We start from the raw sequence: 26,210 nt of genomic DNA, 5'->3' as shown, positions 1-26,210 counted from the left end.
TAATAAATCTCTACTTTATTAAGAAAAACAATTATGACAGGTGTGTTGTAATAAAAACGAGTGGTGTCCACTGATTAAATGCAGTCTTTCTGCATTGTGAAGAGGGAAAACCCAGATATTCACAAAGTTTGTGATGAATGACAGGTTGTTTTTTCATGCAAAATAGATTTGTTGTTTAAAATTCAATTAAGTTGCTTTATTTTAGGGGTTTAGTGAATGAGGGTAATTTTTTTTACCCTTAGGACAAGGGGAGTATACAGAGTGTTAAGACTACACAAGGGTTAAATGCAGTGGTGGAAAAAGTAATCAATTGTCATACTTGAGTGAAATTAAAAAGTAAAAAATGTACAAATGCAGTATTTGTTCTTCGTGAGTCCGCCAGATCAGAGGCAGTAGTGATGACAACACGGTATATTGATAGGTGTGAGAATTAGACCATATTGCTGTCCTGCCTGAGCATTTTTTTTTTCACCGTTATTTAACCAGGTAAGCTAGTTGAGAACAAGTTCTCATTTACAACTGCGACCTGGCCATTCAAAATGTAACAAGCACTTTTGGGTGTCAAGGAAAATGTATGGGAGTAAAAATTACATGTTTTCTTAAGTAATGTTATGGTGTAAAAGTTGTCAAAAATATAAAGTAAAGTACAGATACCCTCAAAAAACACTTACATAGTACTTCAAAGTATTTTTACACCACTGCACGTGCAAGCACACCCTAAAGCCTTAAAAGAAGCCAAACAAATAAAAAGGTTGGTGGAAATATGCACTGAGTGTACAAACCATTAGGAACACCATGGCAGACTGACCAGGTGAATCCAGGTCAAAGCTATGATCCTTTATTGATGTCACTAGTTAAATCCACTTCAACCAGTGAAGGGGAGGAGACAGGTTAAAGAAGGATTTGTAAGCCTTGAGACAATTGAGACATGGATTGTGTATGTGTGCCATTTGGAGGGTGAATGTAGGGCTGGGCAGTATACAGTATTTTACTATATACCGGTATTGATGCACAGACCGATTTGGGTTTTTACTTTACCTTCTATAACAGTATTTTAATGTTTGGTTTGTTAAATGTGATACGCTGTGTGTAACGTCCATTTCTATAGTTTACTCCGCTACTCCAGTTCTCTCTCTCCATGGCGCTTTCCACACAGACCTAGTCCCGCCCCGTCACTCAACTTGCTTGACCACGACTTGCGTTCAGTCTGCATGGTCAATGCAACACATGCAAAAATGTTGATGACGATGCAGTTTTCACTTTGTTTCTTAATATAAATGCACTATATAATTACACTATTAGTTAGTGTTTCTTACATCTGCATGTGGCTAGTTTGTCTTTTCTTAGCAAGTTGGGCCAAAATCGTGTTAGCCACTAATGCTAATCGTTAGTTAGCTGGTTAACTAGCTAATACATGTACTGAGTCAGAGCAAATGAAGCTAGCTAATACAGCCTGATAATAACAGGGATGGTGCGACCTAAATCAGCATTTGGTTTGTGCAACAGTTTCTTCTAAATCATAAAAGAATCCTTGAAGCATGAATAGGTTAGCTACATGAAGTAGCTAAGAGAAAACATTAAATGCAGCCAAAGGTTATAGGGTCCTCCAGGAAACACTGACCATCACTTTGGTTCCTACCCTGTCACAATTACTCCTCCCTGGCATTTTAATTTGTTGTCATGTTAAACAAACAACACTGTATTCAAAGTGCCCACTATTATATTCTAACTATATAATTAGAATAATCATTCTATTTCCATGATTCCAACAGTTCACCCAAGTGTTTTGCTCTAAACCACAATTGCAACATCTGGTAAGAAATTAGGCCTAAATTGTTTGCCCATATCGTGCAGCCCGACGTGGCAGTGTGGAACTTATCTAAAATGAGTGCAGGAAATGCAGAAATTGAGGAAAATGCTGAAAAGTATTTTAGGTTGAAGTTGAATTGAACAGTATAAAACAATCAGAATGGAGAAAGACCCATTGAAATAATGAAGAATACATGTGTTGCCACCCTAGGATCACACACTGCTCAAATGTAGAACTTTTATTATTCAGAAACAAAATACTGTCAAATACCGTAATAATAAATAAAAAAACACTGTGATATTATATTTTCTCAATATCGCAAAGCCGTAGGTGAATGTGCAAAAACAAAAGATTTAAGTGCCTTTGAACAGGGTATAGTAGTAGGTACCAGGCGCACTAGTTTGAGTGTGTCAAGAAATGCAACGCTTCTGGGTTTTTCAGGATCAACAGTTTCCCGTGTGTATCAAGAATGGTCCACCACCCAAACGACATCCAGCCAACCTGACACAACTGTGGGAAGCACTGGAGTCAACATGGGTCAGCACCCCTGTGGAATGCTTCAACACCTTTTAGAGTCCATGCCCCGACAAATGTAGGCTTTTTCTTTTTTTGGGGGGGGGGGTGCAACTCAATATTAGGAAGGTGTTCCTAATGTTTTGTACACTCAGTGTAATTGGCTATTCTAAGCACTAAGGTTACAATTGTATATATGAACATTGTTTCCACAGAAAAGTTACATTCTTTGGTATCTGGAAGTGTGACCTGTCAGATTCAATGAAACTTTCAAGTTCTACGACTGAGTGGAATTTCTTTGAATTGTACAGAATTAAATTCTGTCACTCAAACTGAAATGTTATATCCTGTGGGGTGTGGTCAATTCCCAAATTCTGAAATAAGCACAACAGTGACATGCACACACATACACGACTCAGCTGGCATTTGGAAAAGGCCAGGCTGGGTACCATCAGTACCAACAGCGGGGTCCAACACAGCCACGTCACCTTTGACAGCCTCCCTGTGGGGAACACTGAATAACACAGAAAGGTTCCTAGCTACCACCTCTGAACAACAAAACTCACTGATAGACCCAGTCGGTATTAAACAGAACGTCGTGGCCCTGCCCGCCTGTGGGGGAAACAAACGGTGTTTACCTAGGTTACCCCATTGGCTTACAGCAAAAAAAATGATTGTCTGTTTTAGTCAATTACAAAACTATACTGAACAAAAATATTAACACAACATGCAACAACTTCAAAGATTTGTATGAGTTACAGTTCATAGAAGGAAATCCATCAATTGAAAAATTCATTAGGCCCTAATTTATGGATTTCACATGAATGAGCAGGGGCGCAGCCATGGGTGGGCCTGGGAGGGCATAGGCCCACTCACTCACAGCCTCCGTTTCCCTACGTGGGAGCATTGCAAACCGTAGGTCGGGATTTCTGACCTAGATAAGTTTTTCTCCGAGGCCGTGCAGGCTGATTTTTCACAGAGGTGTATTTCCAGCCCACCGCAGCCACGTGCTAGGCTAGCACTCCCAATTTGGTTAAAAGGCAAGGAGTTCACACATGGCTGACTTCCACACTTCCAACCTCAAAACCCACAATGCAGCACTGGTCAGGAAGAAAGGACCAAGTCACTGCATTCATTCATTCATTCAATTTTAACTGGGTTTTAATTTAGAAACATTGTCAATTGTGCTTGTGTATTTCAGCTCTTTCCTTCAAAACTCTCAGAAATAGCAATGAATCTTATTGAAAGCAGAGTTAGTTTAGGTTTATGGTAAGTTCTATTGGACCTACAAACTAACTTAACAGTAAAAATCTGTTTCCTGACCCAGGCACTCTCTGCTTGTGACAGTTCTATATGGCATCATTGTGATGCAGGTGATCCTGACAGTTCTCTCCTCCTTTCTCCTACACCCTCATTCCCTTTCTGCCATACTCCCTCTCTCTCTTTCTCCCCTCCCTCTCTCTCTCACCTCCTCCCCTCCCCCCTCCCTCCCTCCCGCTCTCTCTTCCTCCTCCTCTTCCTCCCCTCCCTCCTCTCTTCCTCCCCCTCCCTCTCTTCCTCCCCTCCCTCTCTCTCTCTTCCTCCCCTCTCTCTCCTCCATGCCCTCCCTCTCTCCCCTCCCCCTCTTTACCCTCTCTCTCTTCCTCCCCTCCATCCCTTGCTATCTTTCCCCTCCCTCCCTCTCCTCTCTTCCTCCCTCCCTCTCTATCTTTCCCCTCCCTCCCTCTCTCTCTCCCTCCCCTCCCCTATCTTTCCCCTCCCTCCCTCTCTCTCTTCCATCCCTCCCTCCATCTCTACCTTGCATCCCCCCTATCTTTCCCCTCCTCCCTCCTCTCTCTTCCTCCCCTCCCTCTCTCCTCCCCTCTCTTCCTCCTCCCTCCCTCCTCCCTCCCTTCCTCTCTCTTCCTCCCCCCCTCCCTCTCTCCCCCTCCTCCCCTCTCTCTTCCTCCCCTCCCTCCCTCTCCCCTCCCCCCTCTTACCCTCTCTCTTCCTCCCCTCCCTCCCTCTCTTCCCCCTACTCTCTCTTCCTCCCCTCCCTCCCTCTCTTCCCCCTCTCCCTTTCCTCCCCTCCCTCCCTCTCTATCTTCCCCCCCCCAGGATGTGCTGATGCTGAGCTGAGAGTACTATCCCAAGCAGAAACGGCCACCGTAGCTGACCTGCTCTCTAACACAAGTAATTGAATGTGAAACGAGTCTAAAGAGAGAGCGGAGAGAAGGGAAAGAGACGACAGGCTTAGCTTTCCCTCAGAGGAGGGAGGAAAATAGGGGAGAGATTGGTGTCAGTGCCTGGGTGCACACAGTCCCTCTCTCACTGACTCACTTTACCCAGAAATCACTACAAACAGGAAGTCACCCGGGCGGGGGGGTGGGGCACACCACATGCTGAGCTGTCCACTCCACTCAGATGGGCACACAAACACACACATAAATTGGCAATTTGTTGGGCCTTATTTAATCCATCCTTCTTATTCATTTTTAAGATCAATATATGAGTGGCATCAGTGAAGCATGTTTCCAGGCATAGACTGGTATTATTGTGAGTCTTTTCTAAACTGAACAGAAAGACTTAATAATTGTTGTGGTGTTTCTGCCGTTGGATAATTAATATGAGAGAGAGAACACATCAAAAGATCCAGAGATCCCAAAGGAGTCTCCGACCCATATCATACTGTTATCACACACACATCTCTCCTCCACAAAATCACTAATACATCCCATAATAGTACCTTACAATAATGGGATGTATTATAAAGATGTATTATAAAGACTTTAGATACAGGTGGTTATTCCATATCCAATACTATACCATTTTACTGTGGCCCCAGTGGAACTTAAAACCCGTTGTCAATAGCAACAGACAACAGTATTAGCTAACCATCGGCATGTTTCTACAACTTCAGAGAGAGTGTAACCAGGCAAACCAGTTGGTAACATCAATAAATGTACTGTCCACATCCCAGTATGCTTAGGGAAGCCCTAATAAATATAAAACACTTAGGAATAATTGATGGCAAACCTCATTAGAATAGAGGCGGACGGTGTTTTTTATGTCATTGTCACTCAGCTCAGAGTGTCACACCGTCGGCTGGTCATTAGTTACTGTACCAAGCATGCCAAGAACTCCCAGAACCACCCACTCACTGTCTCTGTGTCTGAGTGACTGAGGCTGCATCACCATGTGTAACAACAGAGTTGGAACTGTGCATCAGCTACCTACAAAACTCCATGGCTCTGTTGAAATACTTTAGAAATCCTCTCAAAGTAATTACTGAGTGATCTGACCAGGCTGGATTGATGAAATCAATCTTCTTGCTTCACTGATCAGTGATGACTGTGTAGATAGTTCAAAGTTTTATTAGTCGTATGTACAGGATACAAATGGTATACACCATCCAACGACATGCTTACAGTACTTCCAGTTTCCTTCTCGAAAATGCTACAACAATAATAATGACGAACATAAAGTAAATGCAGCCATCTCAGCTGCCTAAGTAGCGGTAGGGGTAAGACTGAGTCAGACAGTAACAGTAGTACCTACCTCTATGAGTTTGCGTTCGTAGCTGGCAGCCAGCTCCTCCACATCCCCCATAGACCTGCTCTGAGGGGGCAGAGTAGAACCATCACAGTTCCTCACCATGGGGAGAGCTGGAGGAGGAGGTGGGGAGAGAAGCAAACAGTTACTTAGGGAACAATAATAATCATTTTGTGGGTGCTTATATTTGTCCTGTTCCACACATGTACAATTGTGTTTTATACGCAATTAGGGTTAAGTGCCTTGCTTAAGGGCACAGAAAGATCTTTCACCTTGTCACCAGTTTGAATCCCAGAGCCGACCTTTCAGTAACTGCCAGCCAACATAATGATCAATATTAATAATGTGTTTGATATGCCTGGGGCAACAAACACACACCATTATCATTTGCATATTATGCAGAGGAGTATTGTCTTGTCGGTAGTTAAAGTAAGAGCCGGTTTTTCACACAGTTTTAATTGTCTGTTGGAGGTTTGGGCCAAATAGCAGAGGGGTTACTTCCTGGAAAGTTTTAAAACAGCATCTTCTCTAAGGTATCAAACCCGCTGTGTCTACCAGGAGACGTAAACCAGTAGACATTGGCATTATGACAACCATTTTCTCTAATTACTGTCTTTTGCACCAATATTCATGTAAAAATGTATCTTTATTTTGTTTCTCTAAACTTGACACCATTCCATCAAACTGCCACACTGCTTGACTCTCCCACACACTCCCTAAACGGTGGTTCATCAATTCTAGTTCTAGCTGGCTAAAGTAATCAGTACTGAGCTTACAGCGATTCCACATCAGCTATTAACATGGAGTAATCTAGTTATACAGTGAGGGAAAAAAGTATTTGATCCCCTGCTGATTTTGTACGTTTGCCCATTGACAAATAACAAAAAAATCCAGAAAAACGCATGTCAAAAATGTTATAAATTGATTTGCATTTTAATGAGGGAAATAAGTATTTGATCCCCTCTCAATTAGAAAGATTTCTGGCTCCCAGGTGTCTTTTATACAGGTAACGAGCTGAGATTAGGAGCACACTCTTAACGGGAGTGCTCCTAATCTCAGTTTGTTACCTGTATAAAAGACACCTGTCCACAGAAGCAATCAATCAATCAGATTCCAAACTCTCCACCATGGCCAAGACCAAAGAGCTCTCCAAGGATGTCAGGGACAAGATTGTAGACCTACACAAGGCTGGAATGGGCTACAAGACCATCGCCAAGCAGCTTGGTGAGTAGTTGACAACAGATGGTGCGATTATTCGCAAATGGAAGAAACACAAAAGAACTGTCAATCTCCCTCGGCCTGGGGCTCCATGCAAGATCTCACCTCGTGGAGTTGCAATGATCATGAGAACGGTGAGGAATCAGCCCAGAACTACACGGGAGGAACTTGTCAATGATCTCAAGGCAGCTGGGACCATAGTCACCAAGAAAACAATTGGTAACACACTACGCCGTGAAAGACTGAAATCCTGCAGCGCCCGCAAGGTCCCCCTGCTCAAGAAAGCACATATACATGCCCGTCTGAAGTTGTCCTCTGAATCATTCAGATGTTCATTGGCAAACTGGGTGAAAGTGTTGTGGTCAGATGAGACCAAAATTGAGCTCTTTGGCATCAACTCAACTTGCCCGTGTTTGGAGGAGGAGGAATGCTGCCTATGACCCCAAGAACACCATCCCCACCGTCAAACATGGAGGTGGAAACATTATGCTTTGGGGGTGTTTTTCTGCTAAGGGGACAGGACAACTTCACCGCATCAAAGGGACGATGGACGGGGTCATGTACCGTCAAATCTTGGGTGAGAACCTCCTTCCCTCAGCCAGGGCATTGAAAATGGGTCGTGGATGGGTATTCCAGCATGACAATGACCCAAAACACACGGCCATGGCAACAAAGGAGTGGCTCAAGAAGAAGCACATTAAGGCCCTGGAGTGGCCTAGCCAGTCTCCAGACCTTAATCCCATAGAGTTGCCAAACGTCAGCCCCGAAACCTTAATGACTTGGAGAAGATCTGCAAAGAGGAGTGGGACAAAATCCCCCCTGAGATGTGTGCAAACCTGGTGGCCAACTACAAGAAACGTCTGACCTCTGTGATTGCCAACAAGGGTTTTGCCACCAAGTACTAAGTCATGTTTTGCAGAGGGATCAAATACTTATTTCCCTCATTAAAATGCAAATCATTTTTTAACATTTTTGACATGCGTTTTTCTGGATTTTTTTGTTGTTATTCTGTCTCTCACTGTTCAAATAAACCTACCATTAAAATTATAGACTGATCACTTCTTTGTCAGTGGGCAAACGTACAAAATCAGCAGGGGATCAAATACTTTTTTCCCTCACTGTAGGAAGGAGAACAGAAGTTAGACTTGGAGGAGCAGTGGCTCCTACAGGGGAAGAAGGATAATTTCTCCTCACTGCAATCTGGCTTAATACCTTTATATCAGGTCCCACACTAGGTTAGATAACACACTCAAAATTAAGGCAGAAACACACACACACAGCACTGAGGCGACAAAGATGGAGAGAGAAATCTCTCTCCACATAGTCAAGCACACACATGTGCGTGTATACATGATCACACAAATGTCTCAGAAAATAAAAAAATTATAATCCACATAGGCCAAAATATATAGGATTAAGGCCAGACAAAATTGATTCACTGTTTAATGGATTTTTCCCCCAGAAAAGTGAGGCGAGTGAGCAAAAAAATAAATATATATATTAAGTGGATAAGGAATAACAGTACTTGACCACATTGTCCTACAGTAGGAACTTATGCAGGCTCTAGGCCTAATGTGAGCTTCAAGAGTTATATTATTCCATGCGAAAACCTACACTATTTTTCTTAAAAAACGCAGATGTTACAATGTAGTTATAACCATGACAAATGAAACACAATGGGAAGTATAACTTGTGACAGTGTCTTTATTCCTGATTTAAAACAAATCTCTGATAAAAATCAAGAACAGCTTCACAAGACACCATAACTAAAGTTGGCCGTGTGCAGTAAATCACCTACTGGGTGTCAACAAACAATAACGATTCAACATGTAGAATCGTCTGAAATGAAAATTACAGCCAATGTTCTGTGGTCAGAATTAATAGCACAATCACCTGCTGCTTTTTACTGTTCAACAGCATAGTCTGTTTTGCCCTTTATTTGTTGTTTATTCTGGTCTCTGGGGTGTTCATTTCTTTTGTAGATTTATTGGAGCTCTCATAATGAACTGCTTCCCTTCTTGCTAACGGCACGTTGGCCGGACATGTTGGAATTGTTGTTTGAGCCTCACCACCTCTTCACCCTCAAGAACATCTGGACATCCACAATGGACACAAACATCTGGGAATGACACTGTGATTGCTGAGAAATACTGCGTCTCCACTTGCATTCCACAGGTTAGCCCCTTGAAAGCAACGATCTGCTCGTGATATGGATTGTCTTCTTGGAAAAGCTCTGAACCACATGTAAAAATGTTCTCATCCCCAACTCTCTCCTCAGGAAACGCAAGGGTGGCCTGGCAAGGGATTAAATCCATGTCTAGTGCTCCTCACATAGGCAGGGGAAAAACCATGCTGACCTTGGGAGACATGAGGGCCAGAACATGGCTAATGAACTGAATGTTTTCTTCTCAAGATTTGAATCAGACATCTTGGTGTCGGAGGTAAAACAAATGGAAGCATCATTACAAATGTTTGAGAGAGTTGTTATTAAACAGTTTGATGTTTAAAAGTTGTTCAGGGGATGTAACACATATAAAAGCCCAGGCCCAGACAAAATAAGTGGACATGTGTTAAAGCACTGTGCTGAACAATTGGCTGGTGTTTTTACAGACATTTTCCAATCCTCACTTGACCAGCAACACGTGCCAGTATTATGGAAAAACTCTATAATTATACCAATTCCTAAAGCATCTAGTCCCTCTGTGCTGAATGACTACCGCCCTGTTGCCTTGACATCCTTAGTAATGAAATGCCTTGAGAAAATTGTGAAGTCATATTCTCAGTGTCACCCAGAAGCTCCTCAATCCATTTTAGTTTGCCTATCAGCCCAGCAGAGGAGTTGATGATGCCATTATTACCCTCCTTAACATGGTCTATAGACATCTAGTGGGTGTACTCTCCTTAACATGGTCTATAGACATCTAGTGGGTGCCAAATCCTATGTCAGGGTTCTGTTTGTTGACTTTTCTTCTGCCTTCAACACAATCCAGCCTTACATTCTGGCACAGAGACTCGTTTGGGACGTCTCCTTAGATGGGGGCTGGTTTTGTGGGTGTTGGACTTCCTGAGCCAACGCTCACAGCGAGTAAAAATAGGTCCCCACGTGTCAGACATACGCAATATCAACACAGGCTCTCCTCAGGGATGTGTTTTGTCTACACTCCACCACCAACACAGGCTCTCCTCAGGGATGTGTTTTGTCTCCACTCCACCACCAACACAGGCTCTCCTCAGGGATGTGCTTTGTCCCCACTCCACCACCAACACAGGCTCTCCTCAGGGATGTGTTTTGTCCCCACTCTTGTACATCTTGTACACTAATAGTTGTACTAGTTCCCATACTGATAGACACCTCGTTAAGTTCGCTGATGACACTGCCTTGATCAGTTGCATGATGATGAGGAACATCATGGCCCGGTCCTAGATGACTTTGTAGAGTGGTGTGAGGAATCACACTTGGTCCTCAATACCAACAAGACCAAAGATATGTGCATAGACTTCAGGAAGTGTACAACACCTACCTCTGCAACATCTATCAGAGGTCAGAATATACAGTAGAGATTGTAGAGGAATACAAATACCTGTGTGTTCTCTTGGACAATAAGCTTCAGTGGAGTAAATGTACAGACCTGATCTACAAAAAGAGCCAGAGACTGTACTTTCTCAAAAAGCTGGGATCTTTTAATGTAGACTGTACTATACTGATTATGTTTTACAAATCTTTCATTGAGAGCATTTTAACTTTTTGTATTGTTTGTTGGTTTGGCAATGCCACTGTCAGCCAGAGAAATATGCTGAGAAGGATTATCACCTCAGCAAGCAAGGTACTTGGAGTCAAACAGACAGGCCTGGATGAGATCTTTAATGTCAGGGCCGTCCACAAGGCTCACAAAATCATTTTAGACCCAAGCCACCCCCTGTACCCAGACTTTGAACTACTCATCTGGACGCAGGTATAGGGCACCCCTCAACAGGAAAAACAGAACTAGACAATAATTTGTGCCAGGTGTGATATCCCTCCTAAATAGCTCGGGCTAATATTCCTATCGACTCAGTAAGGCCAGCAGGCTAGTCTATTTTTTAATTTATTTATTGGTATGTAACTGTTATGAAAGTTGTATTGTCAATTTTGTTTTATATTTAAACGCCACTTTAAACGTGTACATGACACTGCAACAAAATTTCCCCATGGGGACAATAAAGTCAGTCAGTAAGTAAGTAATGCTGTTCTTCTTTAGACAGCTTGCTTTTGGCTTCTCACATTACAAACAGCACAGGAATTAAATCATTAATGTGTATTGATCACATTTTTACTAATGCTGCAGATATTTGCTTTGAAGCAGTATCCAAATCCATAAGATGTAGTGATCACAATATAATAGCCATATCTAGGAAAACCAAAGTTCCAAAAGGGTGGACATAATATAGTGTATAAGAGGTCATACAAGAAGTTTTGTAGTGATTCATATGTTGATGATGTAAAGAATATTTGCTGGTCTGTGGTGTGTAATGAGGAGCAACCAGACGCTGCACTTGACACATTTATGAAACTACTTATTCCAGTTACTAATAAGCACACACCCATTAAGAGAATTACTGTAAAAACGGTTAAATCCCCTTGGATTGATGAGGAATTGAAAAATAGTATGGTTGAGAGGGATCAGGAAAAAAGTTACAGCAATTAAGTCTGGCAGCCCAACTAATTGGCAAACATACTGCAAATTAAGAAATCATGTGACTAAATTAAATAAAAAGAATCTACACTATGAAACAAAGATAAATTATATAAAGAATGATACTAAAAAGCTTTGTGGCACCTTAAATTACATTTTGGGAGAGAAAGCCTACTTGGCTCCTTCATTCATTGAATCAGATGGCTCATTCATCAAAGCCCACTGATATTGCAAACTACTTTAATGACTTTTTCATTGGCAAGATTAGCTAACTTAGGGATGACAGGCCAGCAACAAACGCTGACACTAAACATCCAAGTATATCGGACCAAATTATGAAAGACAAGAATTGTACTTTTGAATTCAGTAAAGTCAGTGTGGAAGAGGTGAAATACTTATTGTTGTCTATCAACAATGACAAGCCACCGGGGTCTGACAATTTAGATGGAAAATGACTGAGGATAATAGCGGACGATATTGCCACTCCTATTTGCCACATCTTCAATTTAAGCCTACTAGAGAGTGTATGCCCTCAGGCCTGGAGGGAAGCTAAAGTCATTCCGCTACCCAAGAATAGTAAAGCCTCATTTACTGGCTCAAATAGCCGACCAATCAGCCTGTTACCAACCCTTAGAAAACTTCTGGAAAAAATGGTGTTTGACCAGATATAATGCTATTTTACAGTAAACAAATTAACAACTGAATTTCAGCACGCTTATAGGGAAGGACACTCAACAAGCACAGCACTTACACAAATGACTGATGATTGGCTGAGAGAAACTGATGATAAAATGATTGTGGGGGCTGTGTTGTTAGACTTCAGTGCAACTTTTGACATTATTGATCATGGTCTGCTGCTGGAAAAACGTATGTGTTATTGTTTTACCCTTCCTTTTCTAATGTGATAAAGAGTTACTTGTCTAACAGAACACAGAGGGTGTTCTTTAATGGAAGCCTATCAAATATAATCCAGTTAGAATCAGGAATTCCCCAGGGTAGCAGTTTAGGCCCCTTGCTTTTTCCAATTTTTACTAACGACATGCCACTGACTTTGAGTAAAGCCAGAGTTTCTATGTATGCGGATGACTCAAAACTATACATATCAGCTACAACAGTGACTGAAATGACTGCAACACTCAACAAAGAGCTGCAGTTAGTTTCAGAGTGGGTGGCAAGGAATAAGCCCTAAACATTTCTAAAACTAAAAGCATTGTATTTGGAACAAAACACTCACTAAACCCTAAACCTCAACTAAATCTTGTAATAAATAATGTGGAAATTGAGCAAGTTGAGATGACTAAACTGCTTTGAGTAACACTAGATTGTAAACTGTCATGGTCAAAACATATTGATGCAGTAGTAGCTAAGATGGGGAGAAGTCTGTCTATAATAAAGTGATGCTCTGCCTTCTTAACAACACTATCAACAAGGCAGGTTCTACAGGCCCTAGTTTTGTTGCACCTTGCACTAGTGTTCAGTCGTGTGGCTGGTGCCACGAAAAAGGACTTAGGAAAATTGCAATTGGCTCAGAATAGGGCAGCACGGCTGGCCCTTGGATGTACACAGAGAGCTAATATTAATAATATGCATGTCAATCTCTCCTGGCTCAAAGTGGAGGAGAGATTGACTTCATGACTACTTTTATTTATGAGGTATTGACATGTTGAATGCACCGAGCTGTCTGTCTAAACTACCGGCACACAGCTCGGACACCCATGCATACCCCACAAAACATGCCACAGTCTCAAAGTCCAGAACAGACTATGGGAGGCACACAGTACTACATAGAGCCATGACTACATGGAACTCTATTCTACATCAAGTAACTGACGCAAGCAGTAAAATAGATTAAAAAAAACAGATTTAAAAAAAACACCTTATGGAACAGCGGGGACTCTGAAGCAACACAAACATTGGCACAGACACATGCATACACACACACACACACACACACGATAACATACGCACTATACATACACATGGATTTAGTAGTGTAGATATGTGGTAGTGGTGGAGTAGGGGCCTGAGGGCACACAGTGCGTTGTGAAATCTGTGAATGTATTGTAATGTTTCAAAACTGTATAAACTGCCTTAATTTTGCTGGACCTCAGGAAGAGTAGCTGCTGCTTTTGCAGCAGCTAATGGGGATCCATAATAAATACAAAAAATACATCCAACACAGTTGATGGTCGCTCTCACCTTTGCACTGACGATGGCAGCACTCCTCTTTACATGTTCTATATTTGGTGTCAGAGAAGGCCTATCCTTGTCAGTGGTGTCCAAGCTGTACAGATCATACAATTTCTGGTACTCACGTCTGTCTGCTGTCAATGTTGGATCAAGCATTTCGCTACACCCACAATAACATCTGCTAAACACGTGTATGTGACCAATAACATGTGATTTGATCAGGCACAAACCTTAATTTCTTAAATTGTTCTTCTGGCAAGCGTGGAGGATTCATTAAGCAGTACCAGCATGGATCTTCTCCCTCGCATTTCTTGATCTGTACCATGTATTGTGACATCTTGAAATGTCTGTCCTGGAATTGCTTGTACTGTTCCTTGTCAAGGCCTTTTCTGCTGAGGTCATGCATCATGTCAACATCAACTGTATCAATGATGTTTAATTGTTGTGCAATATTGGCAATTTCTTAATGTGTTGTGGGCTGATGTACTTCTACGTGTGTTCCTTTCCACTTCAGGTGCTCAAACTGGCCACTCACAAGAGCTGCAACAGGATGCATACTCTTTCCAAAAGCCTCTTTCATATCTGGTTGTTTGGTGGCTGTTTCACGTAGGCTTGTCATTGTGCTACACTTCTTCACACGCTTCTCATTTGATTCTTCCATCTTCTTCCTAGCCAGGGCTGTTCCCTGAAGCCCCAACTTTAGAAGGGAATTAACTCTCTCGGCATGGTTGGCCCAGCTGTCACCTGGTGATGTTCTACAGGCGATAAGCATGTCAAGGTCCAGTTGAACAAACAGGAGTGTGTGGCATGCTTGAACAGAGGCATATGTGGTTCTGTGGTCTGGCCCACCACCATGAATGATCAAGATTTACTTGTTGAGAAAGACATCTTCACTGTAGTTCTCTCCTCTGAGAATGCTGAGATTTTCAACTGTGTGTCGAAGGGGGATGGATGGCTGGAAAATCTTGTCCTTGACAGTGACATGAACTTTCCCATCATAGAATGAACTAGATGGAGATGCTGGGATCAACATGACAGATGGTACTGATGTGGTAATCATGGTTGGCAGCTGCTAGAACTGGCCCACTCACAGGAGCAATGCTTGGATGTCGGCCTCTGTTACAGGTCCCTATAGGTTGGCCAGGTTCTCTGACAGGGATGATTGCCTTATCATCCACACATAACATTTCACATGCAATCAAACTGTTTAATGTAGTTCTACTGTACTGCAACAAACTTTGAATCTTCATGTCCCTTTCTTATCACCCGAGACTGGACCATGATCTTGAGGTCAAACCTTCCTGTGTACTGGAGAGCAGACATGGACCATGGATTCTTGGGTGTAAACTGCAGTCTTAGATACTGTATTGATGGGATTTTAGTTTCTGGTGGAAGCCACTTTTCCACTTTGTCACGCAAGTCCTCAACTGAAATAGCAAAAGATAAATACAAGTACTCCCCATGTCTGTGATCATTGACCTGAACTGTGTATTCAATAAAATACTTGTGGTTTGCAATTCAGCTTCCTTATGTCATCCAGCAAAGTACATTGCCAGTGGTACGCACACACTTTGTGCAGATCAGAAGCTCCACAATATTGTGATCGACTATCTCCAAGGTGGGGGCTTTTCGTGGCAGCCAGACGAGACAATCAAAGGGTGTGGAGAAAAGAAAGGCAGGGCACCCATTAGACAGTAATTCAACTTTGTCCGGCCTAAGTTGTTTTAGTTTTTGGTTGAATTTGATGAGAAATCGGCCTAATCTGTCCTAATAGTGATAAAGGGCAGTGTGTGTCTGGTCGGAGGGACAGACATTCTCCCCCACACACACACACACGATGCCTCCGTCAGTAAAACTGCTGCTACAAACCAATTTACCTCAGCTCAGAGTTTCTCCTTCACTTGGATTTCTGTTCCCTGTCACGGCAATAGGGTCTTAATAAAACAGCAGAGGCATAGTGAATAGCTAAGTGTGTGTGTGCACCCACTGGCACAGATGTTAAAACTCAAAGAAATTCGGAAGGCAGCTGGTCTGTAATAACTGAATTAACGAGGGCTTTTGTGATATTTAGATTTTTCAAATTTAACTAGACAGTTAAGAACAAATTCTTATTTGCAATGACGGCCTACCCCGGCCAAACCCAGACAACGCTGGGCCAATTGTGCGCCGCCCTATGGGACTCACAATCACGGCCGGATGTGATGCAGCCTGGATTTGAACCAGGGACTGCAGTGATGCCTCTTGCACTGAGACGCAGTGCCTTAGACCTCTGTGGCCCTCGGGAGCCCCAAGAACATAACTGATAAGAGTTATGTTCTGAGACAGGCGGGTTCTTAAATAACGAGAGAAGACAGAAGGAGCAGGACATCCATCAAACATCATAGAAAACGAACAGATCCCCTATGATCCCTATAGGGAGGTTCTAAACTAGACAGGAAGTCCCAGCTGTGTGTGGTGTTTGTGTGTAAGGTTTCCATGGAAAGGCTCTCTAGCTGTGATTCCTCCAGCTGTAAGTGTTAACCAGTGGAAGCTGTCAAGCCGGAGAGTGTAAATAATATATATCCAGTATATATTTTTTTTCCACAAAAGGTTTGTCCTTGTCTTTCGGCGCTAAACATTCAGGAAAATGTTGGTGTTCTTTATGCGTAATGAAGTGGAGTCTATTATGAAGGTAATGGACATCAGAAATCAACTTTTCTTTTGACAATGTTTTCACTTTCACTCTGTTCTGCACCACAGGCAGTGGGTGTCGTGTTCAATGGAAAAATGTATTACTACCATCGTCAGTGGCAATTTCCACATGTTCTCTAAGAATCACTCAATAAGCATTGGGGGCCAACACACACACACACACACACACACACACACACACACACACACACACACACACACACACACACACACACACACACACAGGGGAGGCAGGAGAGGCTAGGTTAATTAACATGGTAATCAAAGCAATCTCCTTTCATAGTCCCATCACACACTCTGCTTCCTGAATCGCTCCTCAGATAACTCTCTGTGTGTGTGTTTAGTTTTTTGAATCGGTCCATCAGAGTGAGACTGTCTGCACTGATGGCCCCGAATTACAAGAGCAGGCGAATCTGATCCGCATGCATGAAATCACACACACACACACACACACACACACACACACACACACACACACACACACACACACACACACACACACACACACACACACACACACACACACACACACACATTGTCCTATTCCATTAAAACAACAACCCATGAGTGAATGCGTTGAAATCACCACTTAACATGCTCTGATGACATCAATCAAACTGTTTGGCTGACCAGTGTATACTGATAAGCTACGTCAGGTGAGACTGGACTTCTAACGGAGTTGAAACTGAGTCCATACCATAGCTATGCTAACACATAAAAACCACTGTCAAAGCTACAGAGGATTTTTACTGGTACAGCTTTTTCAAGGGGTTGTACACTACATGACGAAAAGTATGTGGACACCTGTTCGTTGAACATTTCATTCCAAAATCATAGGCATTAATATGTAAACTCAGCAAAAAAAGAAACGTCCCTTTTCAGGGCCCTGTCTTTCAAAGATAATTTGTAAAAATCCAAATAACTTCACAGATCTTCATTGTAAAGGGTTTAAACACTGTTTCCCAAAAGAAAGATGCCCAGGGTCCCTGCTCATCTGCACGAACATGCCTTAGGCATGCTGCAAGGAGGCATGAGGACTGCAGATGTGACCAGGGCAATAAATTGCAATGTCCATACTATGAGACGCCTGGAGAGCGCTACTGGGACACAGGACGGACAGCTGATCGTCCTCGCAGTGACAGGCCACGTGTAACCACACCTGCACAGGATCGGTACATCCGAACATCACACCTGCGGGACAGGTACAGGATGGCAACAACAACTGCCCGAGTTACACCAGAAATGCACAATCCCCCCATCAGTGCTCAGACTGTCTGCAATAGGCTGAGAGAGGCTGGACTGAGGGCTTGTAGGCCTGTTGTCTGGTGAGGACCTGCCTTACATCACCGGCAACAATGTCGTCTATGGGCACAAACCCACTGTCGCTGGACCAGACAGGACTGGCAAAAAGTGCTCTTCACTGACGAGTCGCGGTTTTGTTTTACCAAGGGTGATGGTCGGATACGTGTTTATCGTCGAAGGAATGAGCGTTACACCGAGGCCTGTACTCTGGAGCAGGATCGATTTGGAGGTGGAGGGTCCGTCATGGTCTGGGGCGGTGTGTCACAACATCAGTGGACTGAGCTTGTCATTGCAGGCAATCTCAACGCTGTGTGTTACAGGGAAGACATCCTTCTCCCTCCTGTGGTACCCTTCCTGCAGGCTCATCCTGACATGACCCTCCAGCATGACAATGCCACCAGCCATACTGCTCGTTCTGTGCATGATTTCCTGCAAGATAGGAATGTCAATGTTCTGCCATGGCCAGCCTAGAGCCTGGATCTCAATCCCATTGAGCACGTCTGGGACCTGTTGGATCAGAGGGTAAGGGCTAGGGCCATTCCCCACAGAAATGTCCGGAAACTTGCAGGTGCCTTGGTGGAAGAGTGGGGTAACATCTCACAGCAAGAACTGGCAAATCTGGTGCAGTCCATGAGGAGGAGATGCACTGCAGTACTTAATACAGCTGGTGGCCACACCAGATACTAACTGTTACTTTTGATTTTGACCCCCCTTTGTTCAGGGACACATTATTCCATTTATGTTAGTCACATGTCTGTGGAACTTGTTCAGTTTATGTCTCAGTTGTTGAATCTTATGTTCATACACATATTTACACATGTTAAGTTTGCTGAAAATAAACGCAGTTGAGGACGTTTCTTTTTTTGCTAAGTTTAGTTGGTCCCCCTTTGCTGCTAAAACAGCCTCCACTCTTCTGAGAAGGCTTTCCACTAGATGTTGAAACATTGCTGCGGGGACTTGTTTCCATTCAGTCACAAGAGCATTAGTGAGGTCGGGCACTGATGTTGGGCAATTAGGCCTGGCTCTCAGTCGGGGTTCCAGTTCATCCCAAAGGTGTTTGATGGGGTTGAGGTCAGGGCTCTGTGCAGGCCAGTCAAGTTCTTCCACACCGATCTCGACAAACCATTTCTGTATGGACCTCGCTTTGTGCACGAGGTGTCCACATACTTTTGTATATATATTATAGTGTATCTTACCAACTACTACTGTATTTGGGCCTCCCCAAACATCCTGTTTACTTCTACAGTACATTATCATGTCAATTGTTTATCATACAGCATCATCAGTGTGTTTCACCGTTATAACTCCAGAGAGGCTTCTTAGCTTGAGAAATGGGATTGATAAATCAGGAAATCTGGTTTGACATATCCATTTAAATCCTTTTTTAAATCCACTTCACAATGGCCTATGAACATTAAACTTTTTAGGGTCATCAAAGACATGACCATGATGAACTATGTTACCTTTTGTATTAAAAAATAAGGAAACTTAATGATTAAGTAACGCTAATGCTTAAAATAATCATAAAAAATCTCATGAACTACAGGTCATATTCACTCAGAATGTGGTCTTTGGACTCATCACAAGAGTCCCTAAAGAGTTTGAGAAAATAAGGTTGATGGATTCAAAGATGGCCACTCTATACCAGTAGATACGCCAGAGAGGCTTCAACTCCAGAGAAGTTTTAACTCCAGAGAAGTTTCAACTCCAGAGGAGCAGGATCAATCAGAGGGAAGAACAAGTGAAGGATAAAGTAAAAAAATCCACTACAATTTCAAAGCCCTTCTCATGTTCAGTTATCCCCGTACAGAAATACACACACACACACACACACACACACACACACACACACGTTGAGTCAGTCAACCCAGGAACGTCAAATACCCTTGTCAAAATACACATTTTCCCAGGACATCTCACAAGCAATCACTCCCCATTTACAGAGGAGTGCATCAGGGTGTGTGTGTGTTGTTGTGGTGATTTTGGGGGGAAATGTAAAGTGCGTTTCAATAAATGAGTGCTGAGTGTTAATCAAGGGGGAGAGAGACGCCAAGTGACAGGTTGTCGGGGTGAGAAATTAAGTGACAGCAATAATGTCCAGCCAGGGCCATTTATCATGACGGGCTGTCATGGGTCTGAAGCTCCATCATGTAGCATTACTATATATACAGAATCTCGCGCTCTACGCGCTGTCTGGCCGTATCCTTTATCTTAGGGAAACTGATCGGGGGGGAAATATACTATTAGGGGAATGGGATCGAAACGTTGTCAAGAAACTTTTTTTGAAATAGTCCCATCCACGACACTACCCAGTGCATCACAGAGGCCATTTACTTGTGCGAATACATCACCTTTCAGACTGACGGACTGGCCACTTGTCCTACAGAGAGAGGACGAGAGAAGTAGCTGAGCCACTTGTCCTACAGAGAGAGGACGTGAGAAGTAGCTGAGCAACTTGTCCTACAGAGAGAGGAGGTGAGAAGTAGCTGAGATACTTGTCCTACAGAGAGGAGGTGAGAAGTAGCTGAGCCACTTGTCCTACAGAGAGAGGAGGTGAGAAGTAGCTGAGCCACTTGTCCTATAGAGAGGACGTGAGAAGTAGCTGAGACACTTGTCCTACAGAGAGAGGACGTGAGAAGTAGCTGAGGCACTTGTCCTACAGAGAGAGGACGTGAGAAGTAGCTGAGCCACTTGTCCTACAGAGAGAGGACGTGAGAAGTAGCTGAGCCACTTGTCCTACAGAGAGGACGTGAGAAGTAGCTGAGCCACTTGTCATACAGAGAGAGGATGAGAGAAGTAGCTGAGCCACTTGTCCTACAGAGAGAGGATGAGAGAAGTAGCTGAGCCACTTGTCCTACAGAGAGGACGAGAGAAGTAGCTGAGCCACTTGTCCTACCGAGAGGACGAGAGAAGTAGCTGAGCCACTTGTCCTACAGAGGGAGGACGAGAGAAGTAGCTGAGCCACCTGTCCTACAGAGAGAGGACGAGAGAAGTAGCTGACCCACTTGTCCTACAGAGAGAGGACGAGAGAAGTAGCTGAGCCACTTGTCCTACAGAGAGAGGACGAGAGAAGTAGCTGAGCCACTTGTCCTACAGAGAGAGGACGTGAGAAGTAGCTGAGATACTTGTCCTACAGAGAGGTTGTGAGAAGTAGCTGAGTCACTTGTCCTACAGAGAGAGGAGCTGAGAAGTAGCTGAGATACTTGTCCTACAGAGAGAGGAGCTGAGAAGTAGCTGAGATACTTGTCCTACAGAGAGAGGAGGTGAGAAGTAGCTGAGATACTTGTCCTACAGAGAGGAGGTGAGAAGTAGCTGAGTCACTTGTCCTACAGAGAGAGGAGGTGAGAAGTAGCTGAGACACTTGTCCTATAGAGAGAGGACGTGAGAAGTCGCTGAGGCACTTGTCCTACAGAGAGAGGACGTGAGAAGTAGCTGAGCCACTTGTCCTACAGAGAGAGGACGAGAGAAGTAGCTGAGCCACTTGTCCTACAGAGAGAGGATGAGAGAAGTAGCTGAGCCACTTGTCCTACAGAGAGAGGACGAGAGAAGTAGCTGAGCTACTAGGTTTAAATCGGACAGAGAAATGATGAGCACAGTCAATGCATCTCAATTATCTACAAGTGGTGCTTCACTACTGCAAGTACCCACGTGGGGAAAATAGGTACTGTCGCTATATTACACTCCTGCCAATGGTGAGTTGGATATTATTGGGTATCTGAGGTACCAATGCCTCTGTAGTAAAATGTTTCCCAATTATAGAGAAAATAGTATTTGTCTCTTCTTCAGAGCCGCTGAGCTACTGAAACTACTCCGAGTTTTCTGCATTATCAACTGCTCATTTTCACAAGTACAGATGAGATCCCAGAAACCAAATCAGTATCAAGGAGTTGTACAATGATTCATGCCTTAAGAAAACTTCATCTAAACCTGTGATTGCTGCTCCTATGAAAATGCAACGAAAAGCAATTGAATTTGGTTTTATAAGTCAAAGCTACTGTATGCATACTGTAGTCTATTTGGAGGCCTATCTAAAATAGAGTTTGGATTCTCTGAACTGTTGAGTTGTACATTTGAGGAGAAGCATATATTTTTTTACATTGCGATGTGGAGGCTGCTGTCATGACTGTCCTGTGAGGATCACAATGGGTCAGATCAGCTTGGCAATAAACAGACCTTCTCTCACCCACAGAAGAGAGGAGGAGGGAACTGGGCCAGTTTGACGTAAATACATGAATGATTTCTAATTCCAAACGGGTGGTGGTTCGTGTGCAAAGTATATGACTATTGTGAGAATAGTTGTAAAATATATCCACGATAAGTGTCCCTTTTTCTCCCCCCTATCTCTGTTGTAACAAGCCGTAATATTGTGTCAGTCCGCTAGGGATCTGTTTCCATCGTATTAAGTTTCTAGTCAATAATCTATGTGTGTGTTTATCCTGTGATATTATTTAGTTAGCTAGTAAATAAATAATTAAACCAATTTGTCTAGTACTGAATCATGAGAAAGGGTTTTTGCAGATGCATGAGGTTACGACTGTTCAGAATGATGATAAGAGGTAATTAATTGAATCGGGTAACAATTAAACCTAGTTAGAGGATTAAATAAATAAACAGTCATCAGATGAATGAAAGTAAAGTCACGACACTGCTATTTACAATCCTTATTATTGTGCCTTTGTGGATTATGAAATATGCATTTTAAATAAATACCTCACCCAATAATGATCTCCTATTCTTCACTTGTTTACCACACTGGGACTGAGTGAGATGTTAAATGTGCTTCTATGTTTGTACCTACATGTGTATTCTGTCAATGTGTGTTGAGGGCATGTCAGTGTGTGTGTGTGTGTGTGTGTGTGTGTGTGTGTGTGGTGTTAGTTACTGTGTGTGTGTACTGTTTTAGAGAATAAAGAATACCTAATTATTCTCATGATCAAAGCAATTATTAAAAGATTTTGACCCAAAAACCTCTCTGTTGAAAAACATCAGAGCTCATCCTGCTGCAACCTGTTAAAACTGAGTTAAGCATTCACATCTTCTCTCTCCCTCACATACACACACACACACACACACACACACACACACACACACACACACACACACACACACACACACACACACAGTGTTTCCCCTATATTCATTTAGCAGCCGAGCACCAACGCTGCTAAATCGTTGCTGCCACTCCAAAAAAATATGATTTAAATGATTATTAGGGGTTCACAGCGAAGCTTTGAAACCTATTATTATTCTTAGATGGGTTTATTTTCTTGACATGGTCAAATAACTCAAGCATAGACTGGTAATTTTTTTTCTTTCAAAATGTGCCTTAAGGTCGTCATGAATAGATTTTCTTAAATTTTGGACATATTTTTAAACCTTTGAAAAACGTATTCTCATGAACCATAAGTCCAGCTAACACCCATTGTGAGGTCCATTTTTTAAAGGTATCTGTAACCAACAGATGCATATCTGTATTCCCAGTCATGTGAAATCCATAGATTAGGCCTAAGGAATTTATTTCACTTGGCTGATTTCCTCATATGACCTGTAACTCAGTAAAATCTTTGAAATTGCTGCATGTTGCATTTATATTATCGTTCAGTATAGAAAAAGGGCTTGATTCTCCTCAAAATCTCCTCTTATCCCTGAAAAGCTGCAATGTTTATTTGTGGAAAAGTGAACAGTAACAGTAGGTGTGAATGAGAGCCGCAAGCACAAACACTGCTTGCTCCTCATCATCTACCTACATTGCAGTGGCGGTGTCAACGTAATTTAATTTTCATTCACGTTGCTGTAAAATGTCCTTTGAAAAGTCACCAGAAGTAACCTTCTCACAGTCGTTCTACAAAAAAATCCCCCCGGGGGGCTTGCCCCCGGACTCCCCAAGAAAGCAGCTACCTTTACCACTGCTACTGAAAACAATCCTAGGGGAAACACTGACATTCACATACATACAGGCACACACCCACAATACCCACCACCACACAAACCCCACAGGCAGACAGACACACTTGAACAAGCTCATACAACTCTACTGATCCTGTACATAACAGAGCAGAGGTACAGTAGCTACAAATACTGTAGCTTGAGCCAGGGGAGGACTGGGAAAATTCTGCTCTAAGCCTACCTAGCATCACTGGGAGCAGAAGACCAGGGGACCACACTGCCTGTGCTGGGCTCAGCAACACCCTAGGCTAACACTATATTAAGGGTCCTTAATAAACCATTTAAAATCATTCATAAAGGCATTTAAAAACCGTTTGGTCACCATGTATTAATCATTACTCCCATATTTGTAAATATTAGTAAGCTAGTTAATCACACATGTCAATATATATATATTTCCTTAAACATCCTGTGTTGAGTACAGTCATGGCCAAAAGTTCTGAGAATGACACAAATATTAATTTCCACAAATTTGCTGCTTCAGTGTCTTTAGATATTTTTGTCAGATGTTACTATGGAATACTGAAGTATAATTACAAGCATGTCATACGTGTCAAAGGCTTTTATTGATAATTACATGAAGTTGATGCAAAGAGTCAATATTTACATTGTTGGCCCTCCTTTTTCAAGACCTCTGCAATCCGCCCTGGCATGCTGTCAATTAACTTCTGGGCCACATCCTGACTGATGGCAGCCCATCCTTGCATAATCAATGCTTGGAGTTTGTCAGAATGTGTGGGTTTTTGTTAGTCCCCCGCCTCTTGAGGATTGACCACAAGTTCTCAATGGGATTAAGGTCTGGGGAGTTTCCTGGCCATGGACCCAAAATATCGATGTTTTGTTCCCCGAGCCACTGAGTTATCACTTTTGCCTTATGGCAAGGTGCTCCATCATGCTGGAAAAGGCATTGTTCGTCACCAAACTGTTCCTGGATGGTTGGGAGAAGTTGCTCTCGGAGGATGTGTTGGTACTATTCTTTATTCATGGCTGTGTTCTTAGGCAAAATTGTGAGTGAGCCCACTCCCTTGACTGAGAAGCAACCCCACACATGAATGGTCTCAGGATGCTTTACTGTTGGCACGACACAGGACTGATGGTAGTGCTCACCTTGTCTTCTCCGGACAAGCTTTTTTCCAGATGCCCCAAACAATCGGAAAGGGGATTCATCAGAGAAAATGACTTTACCCCTGTCCTCAGCAGTCCAATCCCTGTACCTTTTGCAGAATATCAGTCTGTCCCTAAAGTTTTTCCTGGAGAGAAGTGGCTTCTTTGCTGCCCTTTTTGACACCAGGCCATCCTCCAAAAGTCTTCGCCTAACTGTGCGTGCAGATGCACTCAGACCTGCCTGCTGCCATTCCTGAGCAAGCTCTGTACTGGTGGTGCCCCGATCCCGCAGCTGAATCAACTTTAAGAGACGGTCCTGGCGCTTGCTGGACTTTCTTGGGCGCCCTGAAGCCTTCTTTATAACAATTGAACCGCTCTCCTTGAAGTTCTTGATGATCCGATAAATGGTTGATTTAGGTGCAATCTTACTGGCAGCAATATCCTTGCCTGTGAAGCCCTTTTTGAACAAAGCAATGATGACAGCACGTATTTCCTTGCAGGTAACCATCGTTGACAGATTAAGAACAATGATTCCAACCACCACCCTCCTTTTGAAGCTTCCAGTCTGTTATTCAAACTCAATCAGCATGACAGAGTGATCTCCAGCCTTGTCTTTGTCAACACTTCACACCTGTGTTAACAAGAGAATCACTGACATGATGTCAGCTGGTCCTTTTGTGGCAGGGCTGAAATGCAGTGGAAATGTTTTTTAGGGATTCAGTTCATTTGCATGGCAATGAGGGACTTTGCAATTCATCTGATCACTCTTCATAACATTCTGGAGTATATGCAAATTGCCATCATACAAACTGAGGCAGCAGACTTTGTGAATATTAATATTTGTGTCATTCTCAAAACTTATGGCCACGACTGTACTTGTTCTATTACCAGGTACTGCAGGAAAGTCTACCAATGGCACGCCCATCTTTTTGTGATAAATTTCACTGGTCACCCACAACCAAGTGTTGCAGCCATTTCAGGGAACCCGAACCAAAAATGAAAGTGATCTATACTGCTCCGGAACAGAGAGAGATGTTTAATTAGAGAAGAATATATTGACTTTTTCAATGCTGTTAAGGATACGATAGTTATCACGTTTCACATTGGATTTATTAACCACAAAAAGGTAAGACGTGTTTTTTATTTTATTCTAGTGCTGCTCTGCACACACAATAGCTATCTAACGTTTGCTCTGGTCCAACTTTAAACCAGCTCTGCAGTTCAAAGACATT

At 42.9% G+C, this 26,210-nt stretch overlaps 1 protein-coding gene across 4 annotated transcripts in view; it reads right to left on the bottom strand.

Moving 5' to 3' along the window:
- The window catches only part of LOC106609547 (sorting nexin-29), a 156,613-nt gene that overhangs the window by 36,877 nt on the left and 93,526 nt on the right, over positions 1-26,210 (bottom strand). For all 4 annotated transcript variants that reach the window (XM_045724039.1, XM_045724041.1, XM_045724043.1 and 1 more), the window contains one exon: positions 5,861-5,967. In XM_045724039.1, the coding sequence (XP_045579995.1) occupies positions 5,861-5,967 (107 nt within the window). The remainder of the gene's footprint in view (positions 1-5,860; positions 5,968-26,210) is intronic.

Source organism: Salmo salar, chromosome ssa01 (assembly GCF_905237065.1).
Source record: "Salmo salar chromosome ssa01, Ssal_v3.1, whole genome shotgun sequence".
In the NCBI taxonomy this organism is placed as follows: Eukaryota; Metazoa; Chordata; class Actinopteri; order Salmoniformes; family Salmonidae; genus Salmo; species Salmo salar.
This window is presented reverse-complemented; position numbering and strand designations above follow the sequence as displayed.